At 44.3% G+C, this 19251-nt stretch overlaps 1 protein-coding gene across 13 annotated transcripts in view; it reads right to left on the reverse strand.

The window, feature by feature from the left end:
- Positions 1-19251, reverse strand: part of MAP2K5 (mitogen-activated protein kinase kinase 5) — a 332934-nt gene that overhangs the window by 262322 nt on the left and 51361 nt on the right. For all 13 annotated transcript variants that reach the window (XM_014589750.1, XM_014589747.1, XM_014589744.1 and 10 more), the window contains 2 exons: positions 13995-14043; positions 4902-4966 (listed from right to left, as the gene is read on the reverse strand). In XM_014589750.1, coding sequence (XP_014445236.1) covers positions 4902-4966; positions 13995-14043 — 114 coding nt within the window. The remainder of the gene's footprint in view (positions 1-4901; positions 4967-13994; positions 14044-19251) is intronic.

Below are 19251 nucleotides of genomic sequence, written 5' to 3' on the forward strand. Positions count from 1 at the left end.
CATTTTTAACATTTGAGAGAAAATTAATCATTCAAACATATACGTTTAGTTTGGGAATTCCCATTCTTGTAGGTGAATGCTCTGAAACAACAGTGCAGCCTCTAAATTATGCAGCCTGTAAAGCTAGCTAACTATGGGAGGATCCAATTAAAACACACTACGACTCGACTGAAAAAGCCTCCACTTTCCTTGTGCTCTTTTCAGCTAACACATACCCAGCATCCATTCTGTCTTGAAGGCGGTGCTGGATACGCTGGAAAATACAAGGAGACACAATGGACTGGGCTTGACCTTGAGAAATGATACCGCCTGGGGGGAAAACAGAGCGAGAGGAGAGACTGTCCAGGGTCCTGGCTTTGCCTCGGTGGCCACCTGACCGCAAACCCTGGCCTCTCCCGTAGAAAAAAGGGTTTAACGTTACAGGGCCATCCTACTGTATTTTGAAAATAAATTACAACAAAAGAGAAAATACTGGGTGAATTTTTAAAAGTCACTCGATGCGAGACAATATATAAGCTATACAAATCTTACTCATGAAACAACTGGAGAATAGAAAGAACATAGAAGTACAATATGTGCCGCGTCGATGCAGTTTCTCTACATGTATGCAACATAACTGTCATTCTTGAGATGTTTATAGCTGTTCCTGAGAAAGAGTCCCATGGCTAAACGGAGTAGGGACACAGCGTTTAAATGAATTTACTGTGATCAGTACTGCCACTACCAGTCATTAACAATTAACTAGTGCCAGAAACAGAGCCATGGAACTTTTACGGATCATCTCATTTAACGTCACAACAACCTTAGCAGAGAAATATTACTACCTGTTCTGCAATGGAAAGTGAGGCGGGAGGCCTTACGTAACTTGCCCACGGTCACACAACTAGTTAGTGGAAGATTCTAACTCAAGAGAAAATACACACAACACACCATTGTGCCTTATGTTCTCAAAGGTTTTTTTTTTTTTTTTTTTGGTTTGGTTTTTTGCCACAGAGAGTGTGCGCATGCTGGAGAAAGACAGAAGGGATGGCCACGCTGCAGTCCCTTCTCCATTCTCCTGTTGGGATTTTGGGTGCAGTCCCTTCTCCATTTTCCTGTATGGATTTCGGGCACCCAAGCACATATGCCCAGCATCGCTGTCCAAGCCATTGGGTCTGGAATTTGAGCTGTGTTTGACAATGTGGGAGTCCTATGCCTTCACCACCACACCACCTGCTGCCCCTATTTTTGAAATTCATTGTGAATCTCTTGGAGGAGACTATATGTGACTTTCCTGAATTTATTATTTTGGAATAGCGTGTAGCATTCTAGGAAATGGAGCAATAATCAAAATACACTCATTTCCTTTTCCTAAACTTTTCTTCTTCCTAGGCCTGGGCTATACTTTAGTCGAAATTACTTCCTGAATGATCTATTTAGCCCAAATTAGTGATCCAGGAAATAATAACTGAAATTACTAGTCTAGGCCACTGTCATAATACTGACAACAGCGCAGCAGGGGCCAGCCACATCATCCACAGCACCATTCGATCCAAATGTGTGGAGTCAGAACTTCACATTATGTAACTGCGGAAGCTATCGAGACTTAAAGCAGCAGTTCCCAACCTTTTGGGCACCAGGAATTGGTTTCGTGGAAAACAAGTTTTCTATGGATGGGAGGTGGGGGAGGTGGTTTCAGAATGATTGAAGCACATTTCATTTATTGTGTATTTTATTTCTATTATTATTATTACAGTGTAACATATAATGATATAATTACATAGCTCACCGTAATCACCGTAATGCAGTATGTGTGGCCGCTCCCCAGGGCTGGCATCACCGTCTCAGATCATCAGGCATTAGATTCTCATAAATCTAGACTCTCTAGATCCCCCACATGTGCAGTTCACAACAGGACTTATGCTCCTATGAGAATCTAGTGGCACCACTGATCTGACAGGAGGTGGAGCACAGGTGATGTGAGTGAAGGGGAGCGGCTCTAAACACAAATGAAGCTCCGCCCTTCTACCCCTCACTGCTCATCTCCTCCTGGGCGACTTGGTTCCTAACAGGCTACAGACTGATACCCGCCTGTGACTTAAGGATGAAATGTATCAACTATGAAATAATATACATTGCAGTTACATATAGTATCATACCCCTTGACATTCACAATATCACATAAAGAAGGATAAGACTGGGACCAGCAATTAAGCATAATGGCTATGTCGCTGGACTCCCACATAGTCGACCACGGTTCGAGTCCCGGACCCGGTGGCTTAAAACTCACGCCAGGCGCGTGTGCGTGCATGCCCAAGATCCTGAGAGGAGAATGGAGGAGAAGGGATTATGGTGTGGCCATCCCCCCTGGGGGGTGATTTCTTGCTTTCTGTCTCTCTGTCTGTCCAGCGAACGCATGCGCCCTATAGCAAAAACCTCTCCAAAAAAAGAAAAAATAAAAAGAAGGATAAGACTGAAATATTAAACTTTTGCTCTGTACTTATTATTTATTGCACTTTATAAGGAAAAAAAATAAACAGTCCCATGAAGCAGTTTTGTTACCAATGAGAAAAATTTTCCTCATCTAGTTTATGTAGCATAGCCTATAATATAATCATTTCCTTTGAAAACCCACAATTTTTATAGTTGACACTATTAAGGTAAACTTAGTGTAGGAGAAACTCAATCATAACACATCAAACAGTTTTACAGAGACTACTAAAGTCTCCTTTCTTGACGATTAAACCATGTATTTGTGCTGAGCTAAAAGCCAGGGATATATGAACAGCTCAGGTGGAAGGCCAGGCAGAAGTGGGGCCCGGGGACCAAGGACAAGTAGCTAGGCAATTTGGTATCTTCACATACTCTCCCCTTGAGAATCACACAGGCAGTAAGGAAATGGAATTTTGGGGACCAGCAGATGTCATAATGGTTGTCACTGGACTCCACATAATCAACTGTGGTTCAAGTCCTGGACCCAGCGACTTAACACTCATGTCGGGCATGTGTGCGTGTGTGCTGAAGATCCCAAGAGGAGAATGGAGGAGAAGGGATTGTGGTGTGGCCATCCCCTCTGGGGGACGATTTCTCGCTTTCTCTTCCTCTGTCTCTCCAGTGAACATCCTACAGCAAAAAATCTCTCTCTTTCTCTCAAAAAAAAAAAAAAGATAAATGGAATTTTTTTTTCATAAGAAATCTAATATGTAAATAAAGTACTAACATGAGCATGACACTGCCATCAACTCTCTTGAAGCAATCACTGTCAAACACATATTAAGCCCCACACAGTTATACTGAGTATTAGCAATAGTGATGAACTCAGGGTAAGTTGTTAATGTCAACATAGCATTGGAACAAATTAAGAAAGTGTGAAAGACATGTGGGAAAACATTCCCTTCAGCACTGTACCCTAAAGAAGAAAAAATTCTAACATTGCTTCCTGGCCAAAAGCAACACCGAGAAGATGAATGGGGATTTGTCGTTGGATGGGTACAGTTTGAGCTACACAAAATGAAAAGTGCTCTGGAGACAGATGGTGCTCACAGTTGCACAACAATGTGAGTGTACTTGATGCCACTGGACTTATAAATGGTTAAGATGATAAATTCTGGACCATCTGGTAGTGTGGTGGCTAAGACAGCTGGATCCTACATGGTCAGCTGGTGCAGTTCGAGTCCTGAAGCTGGTCTGGTGGCTTTAAAAACACACCCAAACCGTAATCAGCCATGTGGGAGTCCAGCCCTAACCACCACACCTGCTGGTCCCTGCACATAAATTCTGAAAGGACTATACTCTGTACTCCTGTGTCCTTTGTACCTGAGGAGGGGACTGAAGCCCCAAATGGGTGGCTGGATCAAATGACTACAAAAGATCTCCCCAGATCTAACTTATGCCAAGACCACAGTGAAGCGTGGGGATGTTCCGAGACACGAGACGTGACCCTCTGTGGTCCCAGGACACGATGGCAACTGGGCCTACCTTTGTGTGGTCGGTCAGAACTCAGCGTTCTAAGAAGATGAGTAACCGATTCGAAAATGAGCTAATTGTTCTACAACTCTGAAAACACGTATTAATATCGATGTTAAAACAGCGAAGGTGAAAACACGCTCGTAATGTGATGCAGGGTTAGAGTATATATGGAAAACAGCTCTCTGGAGGAAAGCTTTATTACTCCCTCAGGGCTTTCTCTCAGAGTATGGATTTTTTAATTCCTAGTGGAATATTTTTCATACACCATTGCAGACTATTAAGTACCAGATATTACATTATGTAGTTTAAACTTTGCACTACTGCATGAGAAAGACTTCCCTGTCGAGAGAACTATTTTTTTACGGTTAGCATTTTTTAATATGAAAATGAACACTCCTTTAGGGTAAGATCACTGCCGCTGGAATTTGGGAGAATTTTATAACTTAACATATTCATCAATGTGTAGAAATTCTCTCAGGGGTGTGAGGGGAGGAGAGAAGGAAATACGACAAGAAGAAGGCTTTTTAATAACTTAGAGTGTCGACACGGGGCAGAGCAATGGTAGTTATGAGGTTTGCCTTCCACTGGGCATAGCTGTAAACAGACAAGGGACCAGCAAAAGGTGCTAGTGAGTTAAAGAAAATAACGGTGTTAAAGAGTGAAGGAAAAGAGAAAAAAATGCATTAAACTTCGGGCCAGTTAAAGGTACACTTGCTAATGGTGGACTATTAACTGCTCACCCAGGAGAGATGCAGACTCAGAAATATTAAAGGCAATATAAATGCACTTTTCAGGCAATTCCGGAGAAAATAAACGCCTCGCAGAATTTTGGAGTCGAATGTGGAAATAAAATCCAGGCACTGGCAGCCATTTAAAGCTCTCTGCCACGGATAACGCGGACCCCAGCACCTGGCCAAAGTGGGGAAAAAGTTTAAACAAAATTGACTACTCACTTGTAGACCGTGCCTCCGTTGCCGTGACCAAGGGTGTCTCGATACCGTATGTCTTGTTCATTCATCTCCACAAGAAAGAAAGAAAAACAAAAAGGGTGTCATGGCGTGGATGGAAATGTCAAGGAAAAGCAACTCTGGGCCATAAACAACAAGCAGTCTGGGTCATTTCAAGTTCAGCTGCAAGAACGAGAAGATCAATACAACATTTGCTGTCCAATTTATAAAAGACGATACCAAGGGACAAAGTGATGGAAAGTTTAATGACAATTTGTTTGCCTGGGTCATTTCATTAAAGTTTGATAAAAGGTGTCAAAATGGAATGATATAACATAGCTCAAAAGGGTCAGGTCACAGATGCTGATAAGAAAGCAGTCTCTCGTACTGCACATAACGGAAACCACACAGCACCGCACACACCCAGAGTCAAACTTCAGGCGACGCACACGCACGCACACAGTAATCTAATGCATGATCTGTAAATAAATCAGCCCCTAAAACTCCTCAGATGACCCTATAATTAACACTTAACAAACACACTGAATAATGCTTATGATTTCCAAGGGTAGCTGAGGTTCTTTTCTTTGCAAATGATAAATTAACGTACAGCGGTTAACAGGGAAGAAATCATATTATACTGACAAAAAAGTGCCAAAGCCATGCACTTTAAAATTCATAGTCAAACACAATGCATAAAGGGAAAACAGAGATGCATGTAATTTTTATATATTTTCATAATTTAATATATAAAACAGCACAGTTTTTCCAAGGTTCCATAAAACCTAGTAGACCACAAATACTACTCTCATTTGGATTGTGAATAGTAGGTGAATCATGTCAGTGTGACAAAATAATATTTTAGAATTTTTAAAGAACTCCCTAAATAATTATTTATCAAATAACTTTAAGACTATTTGGACTCAATTTGATGCATTCGGTAATTTTTTACACATTGGTCCAGTTGCTTAAAAATTAACTGCCAACTTTATTCACTAAGTGGATTTAATAAAGGTGTTATTTTCCATATAGCTAAAGCTTGGGAAAAGCCATAGTAAGCTCTGGGAAAAAAAAAAAAAAAAATCAATTTCCAGGGAATTGCACTGCCTTGCACGGGCAGAAAATGGATGGAGTTTTTAATTCAATATCACTTGGAAAAAAAACTGTTTGCTCTCAGACCATTACACTAAAGCTTTAAATATCTTGCTCTACTCTAAACTTCCACCAATTGAATAAAGCAAGCCTTCATTTATCAAGGGAAATATTTCCCTTCTATACATTTCTGAAGTTGAAGCTTCAGAGAGCTGTGATAATTAAGAGTACAGTGCAGGTAACAGGAACAGCTTCCTTCCTGAGCCGTTTTGCCAATCCCTAAAAGAATATTGACAGATTAGTGTGTAAAGGCCAATTCGGCATCCAATTTAACTGTAGTACAACCTGATTGATGCAATTTACAATCAGCTAATTACTATATATTTTAGGGTCAGTGAAGAAAAGACAAGTCAGAAAAACTGGCAACTATTTTTGTACTTGAGGGAAATTCTGTTCTTCACTCCTTTTATATAGCTAGTACAGAAAAAAAATATTTTTTTCAACCTGTATAAAAGATTGTGGTATGAAGAAAACAAAAGGCACATATTATTCTGAAGTGAATGATAGATTTGAAAGCAGTGTGAAGAAAATCAGCACATAAAGTGACTTACTTGAGATGCTAAATTAGCTGAGCTGCTCCTTGGTTTACTCTGATCAATGAAGGATGCGTAAATAGTGGTATCTATTGGCGGGTACAAATAGGCTACTAGGCCAATTCCCTTAGAACATTTCTCTAGGTAATCTAAACATGCCTCCAACAACCTAATTTATACCATTAACTTGCCTAACAAGCTGCACCCTCATCATGGCGCACAGGAAAGTCCACGCAGAAGGCCAGCAGCGGTAGTGCCCGCTGGTAGACACTGCTACTTGGCAGGTGAGGCCACATAGAAGCCTGAATTTGATTCCCAGCCCACTATAAAAGGCAGGTGTGCAGTACACACCTGCAGCCCCAGCTACTTGGAGGATCATGTCAAGGCTAATCATCTGTCAAAAAAATAAGATAATCTAGGAGAGAGAAATCCCACTCACTCAAGTCCACGCTGAGCTTTCAAGGAAGCAGACGGAGCTATGTAGTATCAGACCCTCTGCCACTCCCCAGGCAACCATACTAATCCTGGCATCCGAGTCATTTCACTGCTAATAGCAACGGGGTGGAAAGAGAAGTGGAACCGTCAAACACTCAGCATTCCAACTCTCCAAGCTCACCAGGAGTGGAAGGTATCCAACATGGTCAGGAGACAGGCTGAGAGTACGAGAAAGCTGGCAGGGCTAGAGGATAGGGTGAGAAGGCAAGTGTTATTTACAACATGTGTAGGTACACACATGTGTGCTGATGCACACAGGAATATGGGGGAGCCAGCAGTTAGCGTAATGGCTATGTCGCTGGACTCCCATGTAGTTGACCGCGGTTCGCGTCCCGAACCCGGTGGCTTAAAACTCACGCCGGGTGCATGTGCATGCATGCCCAAGATCCCGAGAGGAGAATGGAGGAGAAGGGATTGCGGCGTGACCATCCCCTCTGGGGGTGATTTCTTGCTTTCTGTCTCTATGTCTCTCTCTGTCTGTCTGGCGAGTGCATGCGCTCTATAGTGAAAACCTCTCCAAAAAAAAACAGACAGGAATATGGAATCCCAGGACTGGCAGGTGGCATGGTGGTTAAGAAGGCTGGACTCCCACATGACTGACCATGGTTCAAATCCCAGACCTGATGGCTTGCTTTCTCACTTTCCTTCTTTCTCTGTCTCTCTCTCTCTCTGATTAACTTCAAAAATAAAGACAATGACGGGATCCAGCAGTTGGCGTAATGGCTATGTCGCTGGACTCCCATGTAGTCGACCGCGGTTCGAGTCCCGGACCCAGTGGCTTAGAACTGACGCCGGGCGCGTGTGCGTGCGTGCCCGAGATCCCAAGAGGAGAATGGAGGAGAAGGGATTGCAGCTTGACCATCCCCCCTGCGGGGTGATTTCTCGCTTTCTGTCTCTATGTCTCTCTCTGTCTGTCTGGTGAGTGCACGCACCCTATAGCAAAAACCTCTTAAAAAAAATAAAGACAATGAATAAAATTTTTTTAAAAATTCTTAAAAAAAAGAAATATGGAACCCCTTAGATAATGAGGAAGATTGCAAGAGTCTCATAAATATGATTTTGAGGAGCAAGTTCTAGAACCATGTTGTTTAAAAAGGGAATATCAGGCCAATACATGGTATGGAGGTTAAGGTGACCAGATCCCTCATGGTCAATTTCAATTTCATGGTTTGAGTCCCAGATTGTGGCTTCAAAATCACACTGAGCGCATGTGCGTGCATACCCAAAATCCCAAGAGGAGAGTAGAAAGAATCAACTGTGGCATAGCCATCCCCCGGGGGATGATTTCTCACTTTCTCTCTCTCTCTCCAGCAAGCACACATGTCCTACAGCAAAAAATAAACATAAAAAAGAATTTTAAAGACAACATCTGTGTGTGTGTGTTTGGGGGTGGGGGGAGATTACAGTGTTCTACAAGGGTTTAAAGTTACATAGACCTCTGGCTTACAACGAATTGATTAGTCTTTCTTTATGTTAAAAATTATTAGATTTGGGGCCAGTAGGTGGTGTGGTGGTTAAGGGCACTGGATTCCCACATGGTCAACCACGGTTCTAGTCCTGAGCCTGGCGGCCTGCTTTCTCGCTTTCTCTCTCTCTTTCCTCCTCTCCCTCTCTGTCCCTCTCTGGTCAAATTAAAATAAATGAATAAATATGCAAATAAAGTTAAATAAAAAATAATTCTTAGAAAAATTATCAGATGTTTTTTTCTTTTTGCTTATTTGAATTTTCTGATTTTTCTGTAGTATACAAATATTGTTCATATTAAAAAAAGTTTTAAAAAGGAAAACTTTGGGACCAGCAGTTAGCGTAATGGCTGTGTCGCTGAACTCCCATGTAGTCGACCACAGTTTGCGTCCCGGACCCAGTGGCTTAAACTCACGCCCGGTGCGCATGTGCGTGCGTGCCCAAGGAGAATGGAGGAGAAGGGACTGTGGCATGGCCATCCCCCCTGGGGCGTGATTTCTTGCTTTCTGTCTCTCTGTCTGTCTGGCGAGCGCACCTAAAGAAAAAAAAAAAAAAAAAAAAACTCTCAAAAACAAAAAAGGAAAACTTAAGTGAAACTCATGAATTGATTACCAAAAAAATCTGACAATTTTGTATCTCTGATCAAAATAGATTATTTTAATTGATAACTCTGAAAAAACTCATTAACGGGATCAACAGTTAATAATATTTTTGCCTTTCTAGTTTGCATGAGCATATTAATCCAACATATCAAAATGAAGCAGAGAAACAGTGTCCTTTATGAAAAAAAGCAGGAGGCATAAGCCTATGGGCTATTGTCCTTAAATATGATAGCTGGAGTCAAGTATCGTAATAGTCACAGCATGCAACAGCATTCTAACACCATCTAGCCCAATTCACTCAGGCTATCTGATCAGTCAAGGCTAGAACTCGGTCCTTGGTGCTATGTGACAGCAGTCTGTCTCAGGTGTCACTACGAAAGGACACTCCTCCCTAGCAATGGCCACTCGCCCATGGAGGGTAAACAATCTGAAGGGCACTCACAAATTAAAAGCAATTTCATTTGTTATGATGTTGTTCTGAAGAAGAGAAATGTTTTTAAAAAATCATATAGCTCTTTAAAATGAAAAAGAGGGGAAACAAAGTTTCTTAATAAATATACCAGTCAATTTCAAAAAAAAAAAAAAAAAAAAAAAAAAAAAAGAAAAGAAAAGAAAGATAAGAAAAGGCAGAGAGATGGCGAAGAAAAAGCCAGCAGGTGGCAAGGTGGTTAAGGTGTTGGGCTCCCACATGGCTGACCTCAGTTCAAATCCTGGACACCACTTGAAAAATCACGCCGGGCACATATATGTGCGTGCCCAAAATCCTTAGAGGAGAACGGAGGAGAAGGGACTGCAGCATGCAATCACCCATGGGGGGTAGTTTCTCACTTTGTGTGTCTCGTTCTGTCTCTCTATAGCAAGTGTACACACCCTATGACAAAAAACTTTAAAAAAAGAAAAAGAAAAAGAAAGAAAGAAAAGAAAAGAAAAAGCCACAGTTAAAGAATTAACTGCTGGGGACCAGCAGTTAGCGTAATGACTATGTCGCTGGACTCCCACGCAGTCGACCACGGTTCGTGTCCCGAACCCGGTGGCTTAAAACTCACGCCGGGCGCGTGTGCATGTGTGCCCAAGATCCCGAGAGGAAAGTGGAGGAGAAGGGATTGCGGTGTGGCCATCCCCCCTGGGGAGTGATTTCTCGCTTTCTGTCTCTCTGTCTCTCTGTCTGGCAAGCACACGTGCCCTATAGCAAAAACCTCTTAAAAAAAAAAAAAAGAAAAAAAAATTAACTGCCAAGACAAAATGACCTGAGAGAGACGGCTGGCACAGGGCTCTGCTGCTGAAAGGCAGGCAGGCCAGGAAGGAAACGGACAGGCAGCAGCTGCCCTTCTGTGGGCAGGGGAAGGCGTCGTGCAGTCGGGACTTGCATACGCAATCATATTTACATTTCAGTCTTCGTGTGGGATCCACCGTGAACCTTAAGAATTTAAGAGTTTTATAAACTGGTGATGATACAGTTTTTAAAGTGAATTTTACAGTGGATACCTAGTTCTGCCCCTCGCCCCTGCCTTTTCTCCTCCCCTAAACACAAAAGGTCTTTCTAAAGGCATGTGAAGTCCTCAAGTTAACAGTCAACGCTGCAGCAGGCCTAGAATGAGTTCAGGATCTGTGGCTTCTCAATACCTTTACCCTTGATTTGCCAAGAAAAAAATCAAATACTGCCACCGTCTCCTACAAGTTCTAAAAAGCGAAAAGAGGAAGTGACTTTAGGGAGGCAAAGGTCCAAGTCGCACAGCCTTGCCCTGACCGTGCGCTCTTCACGTCCTCCCTTAGGCTGGCCCCGTGGGCTGCTTCGTACCAGTTTCAAATCTAAGACCACGTTAAACAGACAAAGGCCCCCAGGCCCCAAGAGGGGAAAGCAGCCCCAGCCACACCTCAGGGAGGCGATGGGTAGCTCTCAATAAAAGATGCCCAAAGATTTACTTTCTTAAGCTGCAAAAATGGCATCCTCCATCATAAATTGCTAACAGGAAAACAATGTCTCCAATCCAAAGCCCAAGTGTTACACTTTCTAAAAACTGCTTGATTTAATATAAAATTAATGAAATTAATGGGAAAATGAAATGGAATTCAAGTATGGATCAGCAAGGAAAATATTCTTTGTTTATTGTCTGCTTGTGTTAAGAAGAATCAGTACCTATCTCTTATAAATCATTAAAATAAAAATGCTCAATTAATCCTTATTTTATATGGAAAGGTCTGACAGAAACTAGTCCTATCACTAGACCTTTGCTTCACAAATCGAAGCCATAATGGTTTCAGAAAGCAGTCACAGTCTATGAGCAGACAATTGGAGAGATTTAGTAAATCCCACTTTATAGAGCAGAGACTGATCGGAAAACACAAGCCAGTCAAATGTTTCTTATGAACTGTTGACACTATATCAATGCAGAATCAATCGGTGGCATTTACTCTGAGTGACAGAAAAGAAATAAATATTTATATCACATAACCTATATCAATGAACCCAGGCAGAAAGCTATTTCTAACCTGTCAATATTTGATTATCTTGAAGAATCATGTCCCTTTCTTTTAATGATTAATATGAATTCCTTATTAAATCTAAGTGGAGGCTAGTGGGAAGGCAAATCATTATTAATGCTTGAGAGCATAAACCACTAAAATAAAAAACTAGGCTCAAGTGCTAAAGTATCGTTAAATGTGACTTACGCCTTCCACAGCCAGTGCTGCCGGCCACACTGGGCACACCCCTCACCGCAACACCGCTGCTCACTACCCGACAGCGCACGGAATGGGCAAGCAGCAGGAGGGGGTGCTTTGAAAGCTTCCAAAGGTGGTTATTTTTTGGGGGGTAGGGTGTTGAGTGAAAGTTAATATAAAGGCTAATCCTTCCAAGAAAGAAATGCCATCCCCTTTACTATGGAGCTACCGTGCTCCCAAGGGAAAGCAATAAACAATCTTTAAGTGTCAAAAATCATTGCCACGGCAATCCCCTACCACGAGCGCCTCAGAACTGAGACCACGGAGATATTTATGGTGCGAGGCTTGTTGTCGATAGTTAGAAACATTTCAAAATGCTTTTTTTTTTTGGCAGTGGAAATACACTGTTTTTCATTTTTGAAAGAGGAATCTGTGACAGGTTATTTTCCATTGCCTGGGTTGAACAAATGTAGTTAAAGCTTCTTAATTTATGTCAATTTTGAAATATATTTTCCAGCTGAAGAACACGAGTGACTCATACATAAATTACAATTAGTAACTAGAATGCACGCATGTTGAAGATACATAAATATCCCACGCTCAGTATGTCTCCTCTTAGTCGGGTTTATTCCATCCTGGTTCTGAACACACACAGGGCATGGAGGGATTCCAGACGTGAACCTCTATCTGAAGAAACCTTTGGCTGCTTAAGGTCAAAAGTTCTAGATAAATGGGGCTGGGCTTGCAGCCTAGTGGTTAACGGAGCCCAATCCCACATGTCTGACCATGGTTCAAACCCTGGCCTCGGCAGCTTGGGGAAAAAAAACGCCAAATGTGCATGTGCGTATCCCAAATTCCACACAGTCCACACCCTAATGGGAAGAGCTGTCTCCCTGCCTCTCTCTCTCTCTCTCTCTGTCTCTCTCTCTGGTGAATGCACATGCCCTCTGATAACTAAACAAAAAAAAAAAAAAAAAGGTTAGATAAATACTATCTCAGATTTTTTAGTCTAGCAAGATTACACATGCGTAAAACACCAGCGTCTCCCTAGCTGTATACAGAATCCACTCTCTGGATGACAGTCAGATGTCAGAACCAGATCGACATAACTTTCTCTAACTGTATTCAAGGGACCGTGTGCTAACTAAGCAGACTTCCAGGAGCACTACCACAGTCACCGTTCAAGGCACACACATCTTCCGGGCTGCCATGTTACAGGTGCGAGGGAAGGACAAGCGTGAGGCCCCAGATTCGTCTTCTTGACATGCTCCACTCCAAGCACTTGATTCATGAAATGCCAATGAGGCTTGGAGAGGTCAGCGTGTGAAGGCACTGAATAAGCATCTGAGATAATTAAGATTTCAGCCTTCGAAACATGGACGGGAAGTGAACAGCAGTTAAGAAAATCAATAAGAGTCTTTTATTTGCAGTGACACAGATGTCTCAGTCAATAGAGTCTAATAGGCAGGCCTGATGGCGATGGACAGGCGCCCGCCTCCCGGGCTATCAAGGGCCCCCGGCGATAGCAAACATGAAGGCGCATTTACGCTGCCGTTGAAGAACTGAGGGCCCTGTAGGTAGCTTAATTTACCAGGGTATGTTTAAAAGCACCGTACTATTTCAGATATGTCCATGTGCTTGAATCAAATCAGTGAGGAGTAGCTGGCCTGCGGGCCAGGCTGTCCCTCACTGGCTGGCTCGGGTCATTCGGCTTCAGACGGCAGGTCGACTAGGCTAACCATGGTCCCCTGCAGCCCAGGCATTTTAAATGAGTCTGCTGTGACTCCGTTTCCCTAAAAAGCCAGCAATGATTTCAGAAAAAAAGGAGGCAAGAAAGCCACCGTTTTTCCTTTTCTCCCCAAAGATAATGAAAGCCAGAGCCACCTCCGAACGCAGGGCCATTTCAACCACCCATGGGCTGACACACTTGTTCAGAACTGATTAACTTTTTTTTACACTGAGCTGGCAGCAGGGTGTGTGCATGGGACTTCAATCTGCTGGGAGTGAAACCCATTAGCACAGTTTGAAAAACGTGCTGCAAATTGTTCTGCCAATCAAATTAAGCCATGTTGTTCATTTATGACAGGGAGAAATGCACAGGCCCTTTATCTGCTTAGTAAGCTTATGGAAACAAAAATCAGACCATAATAAGTTACCACCACGTGAAAATCTTCCTATGTAATAAAACCTACCTGGCCATTCGCTAGTATTTTTTTCAGTTCAGCAGAAGACTTCTTCAAGCTGAAAAGGAAAGACACAATTTTTACTGGCAAGATCACCAACACCATTGAACACAGTTAAAAATTACTGAATACACTTTCACTTTTCAGTTTAGGCATGAACTACACTCTTTTCTTTTTTTATTTTGCTATAGGGTGCATGCACTCCTTGGGGAGAAAGAGAGAAGGAAAGTGAGAAATTACCCCCCAGGGGGACGTCCACACCGCAATCCTTTCTCTTCCATTCTCCTGTTAGGATTCTGGGCACACATGCACACACGTCCAGCGTATTTTTCAAGTTGCCGTGTCTGAGACTCAAACCACTAAGTTGGCCTTAACTATCATGCCACCAGCTGGTCCATTAATACACTCACTATATCTTTCTCCCTATTTTTCGTTTTCACTTTACTTTTTTTCAAAAGTAACTGGCCAAATGCCAAAGTTATTCATGAAGCGACTAAACCCTTGTTGCTAATCTAAAGCAATAACAAAGCCTTAGTTAAGATGAAGCTAAGATACACACACACACACTTTAGGTTTTTGCCATGAGATATGTGTGCACACAAGAGAGAGACAGAGAGAAGGAAAGTGAGAAATCACCCTTTAGGGGGACAGCCATGCCACAATCCTTTCTCCTCCATCCTCCTCTCAGAATTTTCAAACCACCGGGTCCAGGACTGGAACCGTGGGCAATAATGTGGGCGTCCAGTGTCTTAACCACCATACCACCTGCTGGCCCCACACCTACAGTACTTTAAGGACTACCTCGAGGACTGTTTTGGGGCCATCAGTCGTGCCGCCTTTGGATGGACCTCCAGTGGCAATTTTATGCGGACACTCTCATCTGCAAATCACAAAGTACTTAACAATGAGCTCTGAGAATGTTCACGGCAGACGGAAGATAAAATGGGTACGTTAAGTCCTAGTCTCTTCCCACAGGTAAGCGTTGTAATTCAGCTTCCTGGGAAGTAAGTGCATAGAGAAATAACTCCTGTAACTCACTAGCTGTGTGAATGGAGACAAGTACTTATCCCCTCTAAATCTCAATTTCCTCTTTCTATAAAATGGAGAAAATATCAACTTTATAGCATTACTGGAAAAATTAAATATTACTAAAAACTTAACAGTGTGTTTTGCGCATAATGGGTACATTTTGTTAATAAAATTAATACATGCCTTTTCTATCCTTTCCTGTAGGTATGACACTCAGCTTCCAGAGTTACTCAGAACATATTAAAATGCGCTCTGGACATCCGATGGCTGCGTTAAACGTGTGTGGGGCCAGCTCTATGGCCTGATGGTTAAGGCAGCTGGGCCCCATGTGGCCAACTGCACAGTTCCAGGCTCACCCCTGACAACCTGACCAACGGCAGACATGTGTGAAAGCATGCCCCAAACCCCAAGATGGAAGAATGCAGGAGAAGGGATGTAGTGACCATTCCCAGAAGGGGTGCTTTTTCTTTTTCCTCTCTCTGTCTCTTTAGCCAGCACATGTGCCCTCTAGCCAAAAAAAAAGTATGTGAAAGAGCTTAATAAAAGTCTTTCTTGAATAATGAGGAGTGGCCAAGGGAAGCTCTGAGGTCCTAGCTTTGAGTTTTGCCTGTACACATCCACCTGGCTGGGAGAGCAGCCCAGAAAACAGCACCTCCCCCTACCAGGTCCCATTTAAAATTTAGTTTGTTAACTCCCTTAATCTAGCCACTGCAGCCCTCTAACTGTCTACCATCTCCCTGGGTGAGTCACCAATGTAGATGTCTTCTGTCCCACACACCTTCCCCAAGGTCTGAGAGCACAGACCACGTCTACAGACACACTCTGGATGTTCCATCCCCTTCTCACCCTGAACCGAGCCCAGTGACTGGGCACACACTAAGTCCCACATATGGTGGCCACTGTTCTGGTGCTGATCATGTCATGGCAGCGGCAGGAGTAACACAGCAAGACAAAGATCAGAAAGCAAAAGGGCTCAGGATAGGAATTCCAATTGTAACTTGAATGGATTACATTTGAGAAAATCTCAGACTTCAAGTCTGACCAAACCACTTCAAGTTGTAATTCTTAAATTCTCAAGTTCTGTATGGTGCAGTGTAGACTATGGAGCCCCAGCCCCTATTCTCCGAGATTTTACAGACTATGTCCTCGGCTAAGAGTTCTAGACTGTACTCAAGTCCTCCCAACTCCAAGAACCACGCACTAATGTGGCAGCGAGGAGTGCCCCAGAATGGGGGTACACATACCAAACCATCCACAACTGCTTCAGGTCACTCCCGTTTAACAAAATGACCATCGCAGCAACTATTTATTTATTTATTTTAAGGTTTTTGCCAAAGGGCACATGCACTTGCCAGAGAGAAAGAGAGAGAGACAGTGAGAGAGGAACTGAGAAATCACCCACCCACCCACCACCACCACCAGGGGGATGGCCACACCACAACCCCTTCTCCCCCGTTCTTCTAGGATTTTGGGCACACATGCACACAAGCCTGCAGTGATTTTCAGGCTGCCGGGTCCAAGACTTGAACCGCCATCGGCCACATGAGAATCCAGCATCTTAACCACCGGGCCACTGACTGGTCTGCAGCTACCATTTCTTGAGTGATGGCCACGTGCCAGCACTGCGCTAAATGCCGTGACTTACAATCTTAGTTTAATCTTCCCGTAACCCTAATTTATAGAGGAGACCAAGATGCAGACTTTGCTCAAAGTCAGTCCACCTGGTTCACACACACACACACACACAGACGATTTCTTTTTTCTGGGAAACATTTAGGTCCTAGTATTCCCATAAACTCCCAATTTGAAAGTTCCAATTATTGTAAAGACACAAATAACCAAACAAAGCCCAGGCAATGTTTCTCCACAGATATTCCATTATGTCATAAACCTGGAATAATAACATTTTGATTCATTGCATTTACAAGACGCCTTTCATCCAAGAAACAAAAACGTGATTCCTTAATACAGCTTCATCAATCTTCCTAACACTGGAGTAGCTAGATGTAAAGTTTAATCACCCTAATTTTACAGGAGAAAGCCGAGTTGTTTAGGAACGGCCGTGGCTTGGCAGTGGGACTTGACTTCAGCAATTATGGCCCAGAAACACATGCGGATTAGTGAGCTCAGTTTAATAAACGGTCATTCACCGAAGGCAAAGAACAATCCATGCCTTGGGAGTATGAGAGGCAAGCGGTGACTCCTTTCATCATGCCCGTACTTGGCTACCACCTAGGTCTAATTGAAAAACACACATACATTTCTTTGTGAATCAGTCTCCTCGATTTATTCATCACAGTAGCCTGAAATATCAAAAAAATCACATTTTAAAAGTTAAATGTGGGGTCCAGCAGGTGACACAGTGATTAAGGTCCTGGACTCCCACATGGCCGAACACGGTTCAAGTCCCAGACATGGCCGCTTGAAAATCACATCAGGTGCATGTGTACGCATGCCCAAAATCCTAAGAGAATGGAGGAGAAGGGATTGCAATGTGGCCGTCCCTCCTGGGGGGTGATTACTCACTTTTTCTCTTCCTAGTGATCACATGTACCCTATGGCAAAAACTCAAAAAAAAGTTTAAATGTGATTCATTTGTAACCTGAATATGACACTTGAAGAGAGACATTGAGATACCCAAAGAGTAAGAGAGTGAGAGGACTAGAAGTGATGTTGTATGAGTGGGGAGAGTTTAGGAATCACTCACTCATTCACGCAAGCCTGACCGTCTCCTATGTGCCAAACACATGCTGGGAAGTGGGACCTAGATGAGCCAGTGTCCTCAGAGTACAGGCTGCACCAGGGACAGAGGTGACCATGATACAATGCACTGCTGTGACAGCGGCTGGTGGGGAGGTGGAACGCACAGCGGGTGCGCCAGCGTAGCACGGGAGGTGGGCAGTAATCAGGTCCTCAAAGAAGCCCAAGGGTAGCCGGCGTAGCATGCAAGAGAGGGAACAGAAGACCTCGTCGTGAGAGGAGACGGATCCTTCCAGCACCGTGTGATGTCACCAAGGGTGCACATCAGGTAGGAAGGGGCAGAGCGGTGGGCCTGCAAGCGGGAGCGGCAGAGCTCCCAGAGGGACAAGGCCACTGCTCACGGCCCTGGAGGTTATTCTGCAGCCTGGGGGCATGAAGAGCAATGAGGGTTCTACAGGGGGCACTGATGGCCAGAGCTGTGCACGACCAAGGTCACCGGGCCCAGCATAAGGAGAGACTGAAAGGAGGCAGGACCAGGGCAGGGAACACTCAGGTGCCTGGGGCAGTGGTCTTGACAGCCTGGGCCTCTGTGAAGTGACGGAGATGCTGATGGCTAGCTGATTCAGAGCTTCCTGGAAGGTGGAACCTGCAAATGTAGGGACTGACAGGATGTGGGCCTGCAAGGCCTGTTACCCAGAATTAGCAACGGGGTACACGTGGGAGGATTTACTGAGATGGGAAACACAACAGGCTGTCTGTAGGGAAGGCGACTGCAGGAGCTACACGCTGGAGGAGGGAGTAGTCGTGGACTGGTGGCTACACTACACCTTTGTAAGTGGGTGCTCAGACAGACCCCAGACCACAAAAAAGAACCTCCCAAGACACAGCTAAATGAAAACAGAAGTAACTGCCTTAGCCAGTGAAGTGCATTTCTGCCATGGGTATGTCTGGGAGGGGTGGGGTGACCTCTTGATGAGGAATGGGATATCATGCATTGAAAGCAGGCAGGGGTGCAGCGTGGTGTTTGGTGCACAGACAGCGCCACCCCTCGGGAAGACGGAGGCCATGTGGGAGGCCTGGCTGGTTCTCGGGCTAATCTGAATAACGCCAGGCACAGCTGTGCACCCGTGCCAACTGGGAGGCTGGGCAAGAGGACTGCAACACCCCAGATCCCGGTGGATGGCCCCTAGCTCCATCTCCCTTCCTTACTACCCCCCTCCCTCCATAAAGGGAACAGAAGTGGGCGGGATCACACGGGTGCTTCTCCTCCTCCTCCTCACCACAGCCAGGGCCATCCCTGTCTCCCCTGCCGAAAGCCCACTCATGCCCCACCAGTGGCTGAGAGGGAAATCCAAACATGGCTGGGCGAGTAAGGCCCTGCATTATCCCACTCCTGACTACGTCCTCATCTCCTTCGTCTCCTTCCCTGTCCCCACGCCCGTCCTCGCCCAGCACCCTCCGTATGCTCCAGCCGCAGTGGCCATCCTCGCCCAGCATCCTCCGCACGCTCCAGCCGCTCCAGCAGCCACCGCCCCAA

The sequence above is a fragment of the Tupaia chinensis genome, unplaced genomic scaffold (assembly GCF_000334495.1).
Source record: "Tupaia chinensis unplaced genomic scaffold, TupChi_1.0 Scaffold000377_2, whole genome shotgun sequence".
NCBI lineage: Eukaryota > Metazoa > Chordata > Mammalia > Scandentia > Tupaiidae > Tupaia > Tupaia belangeri.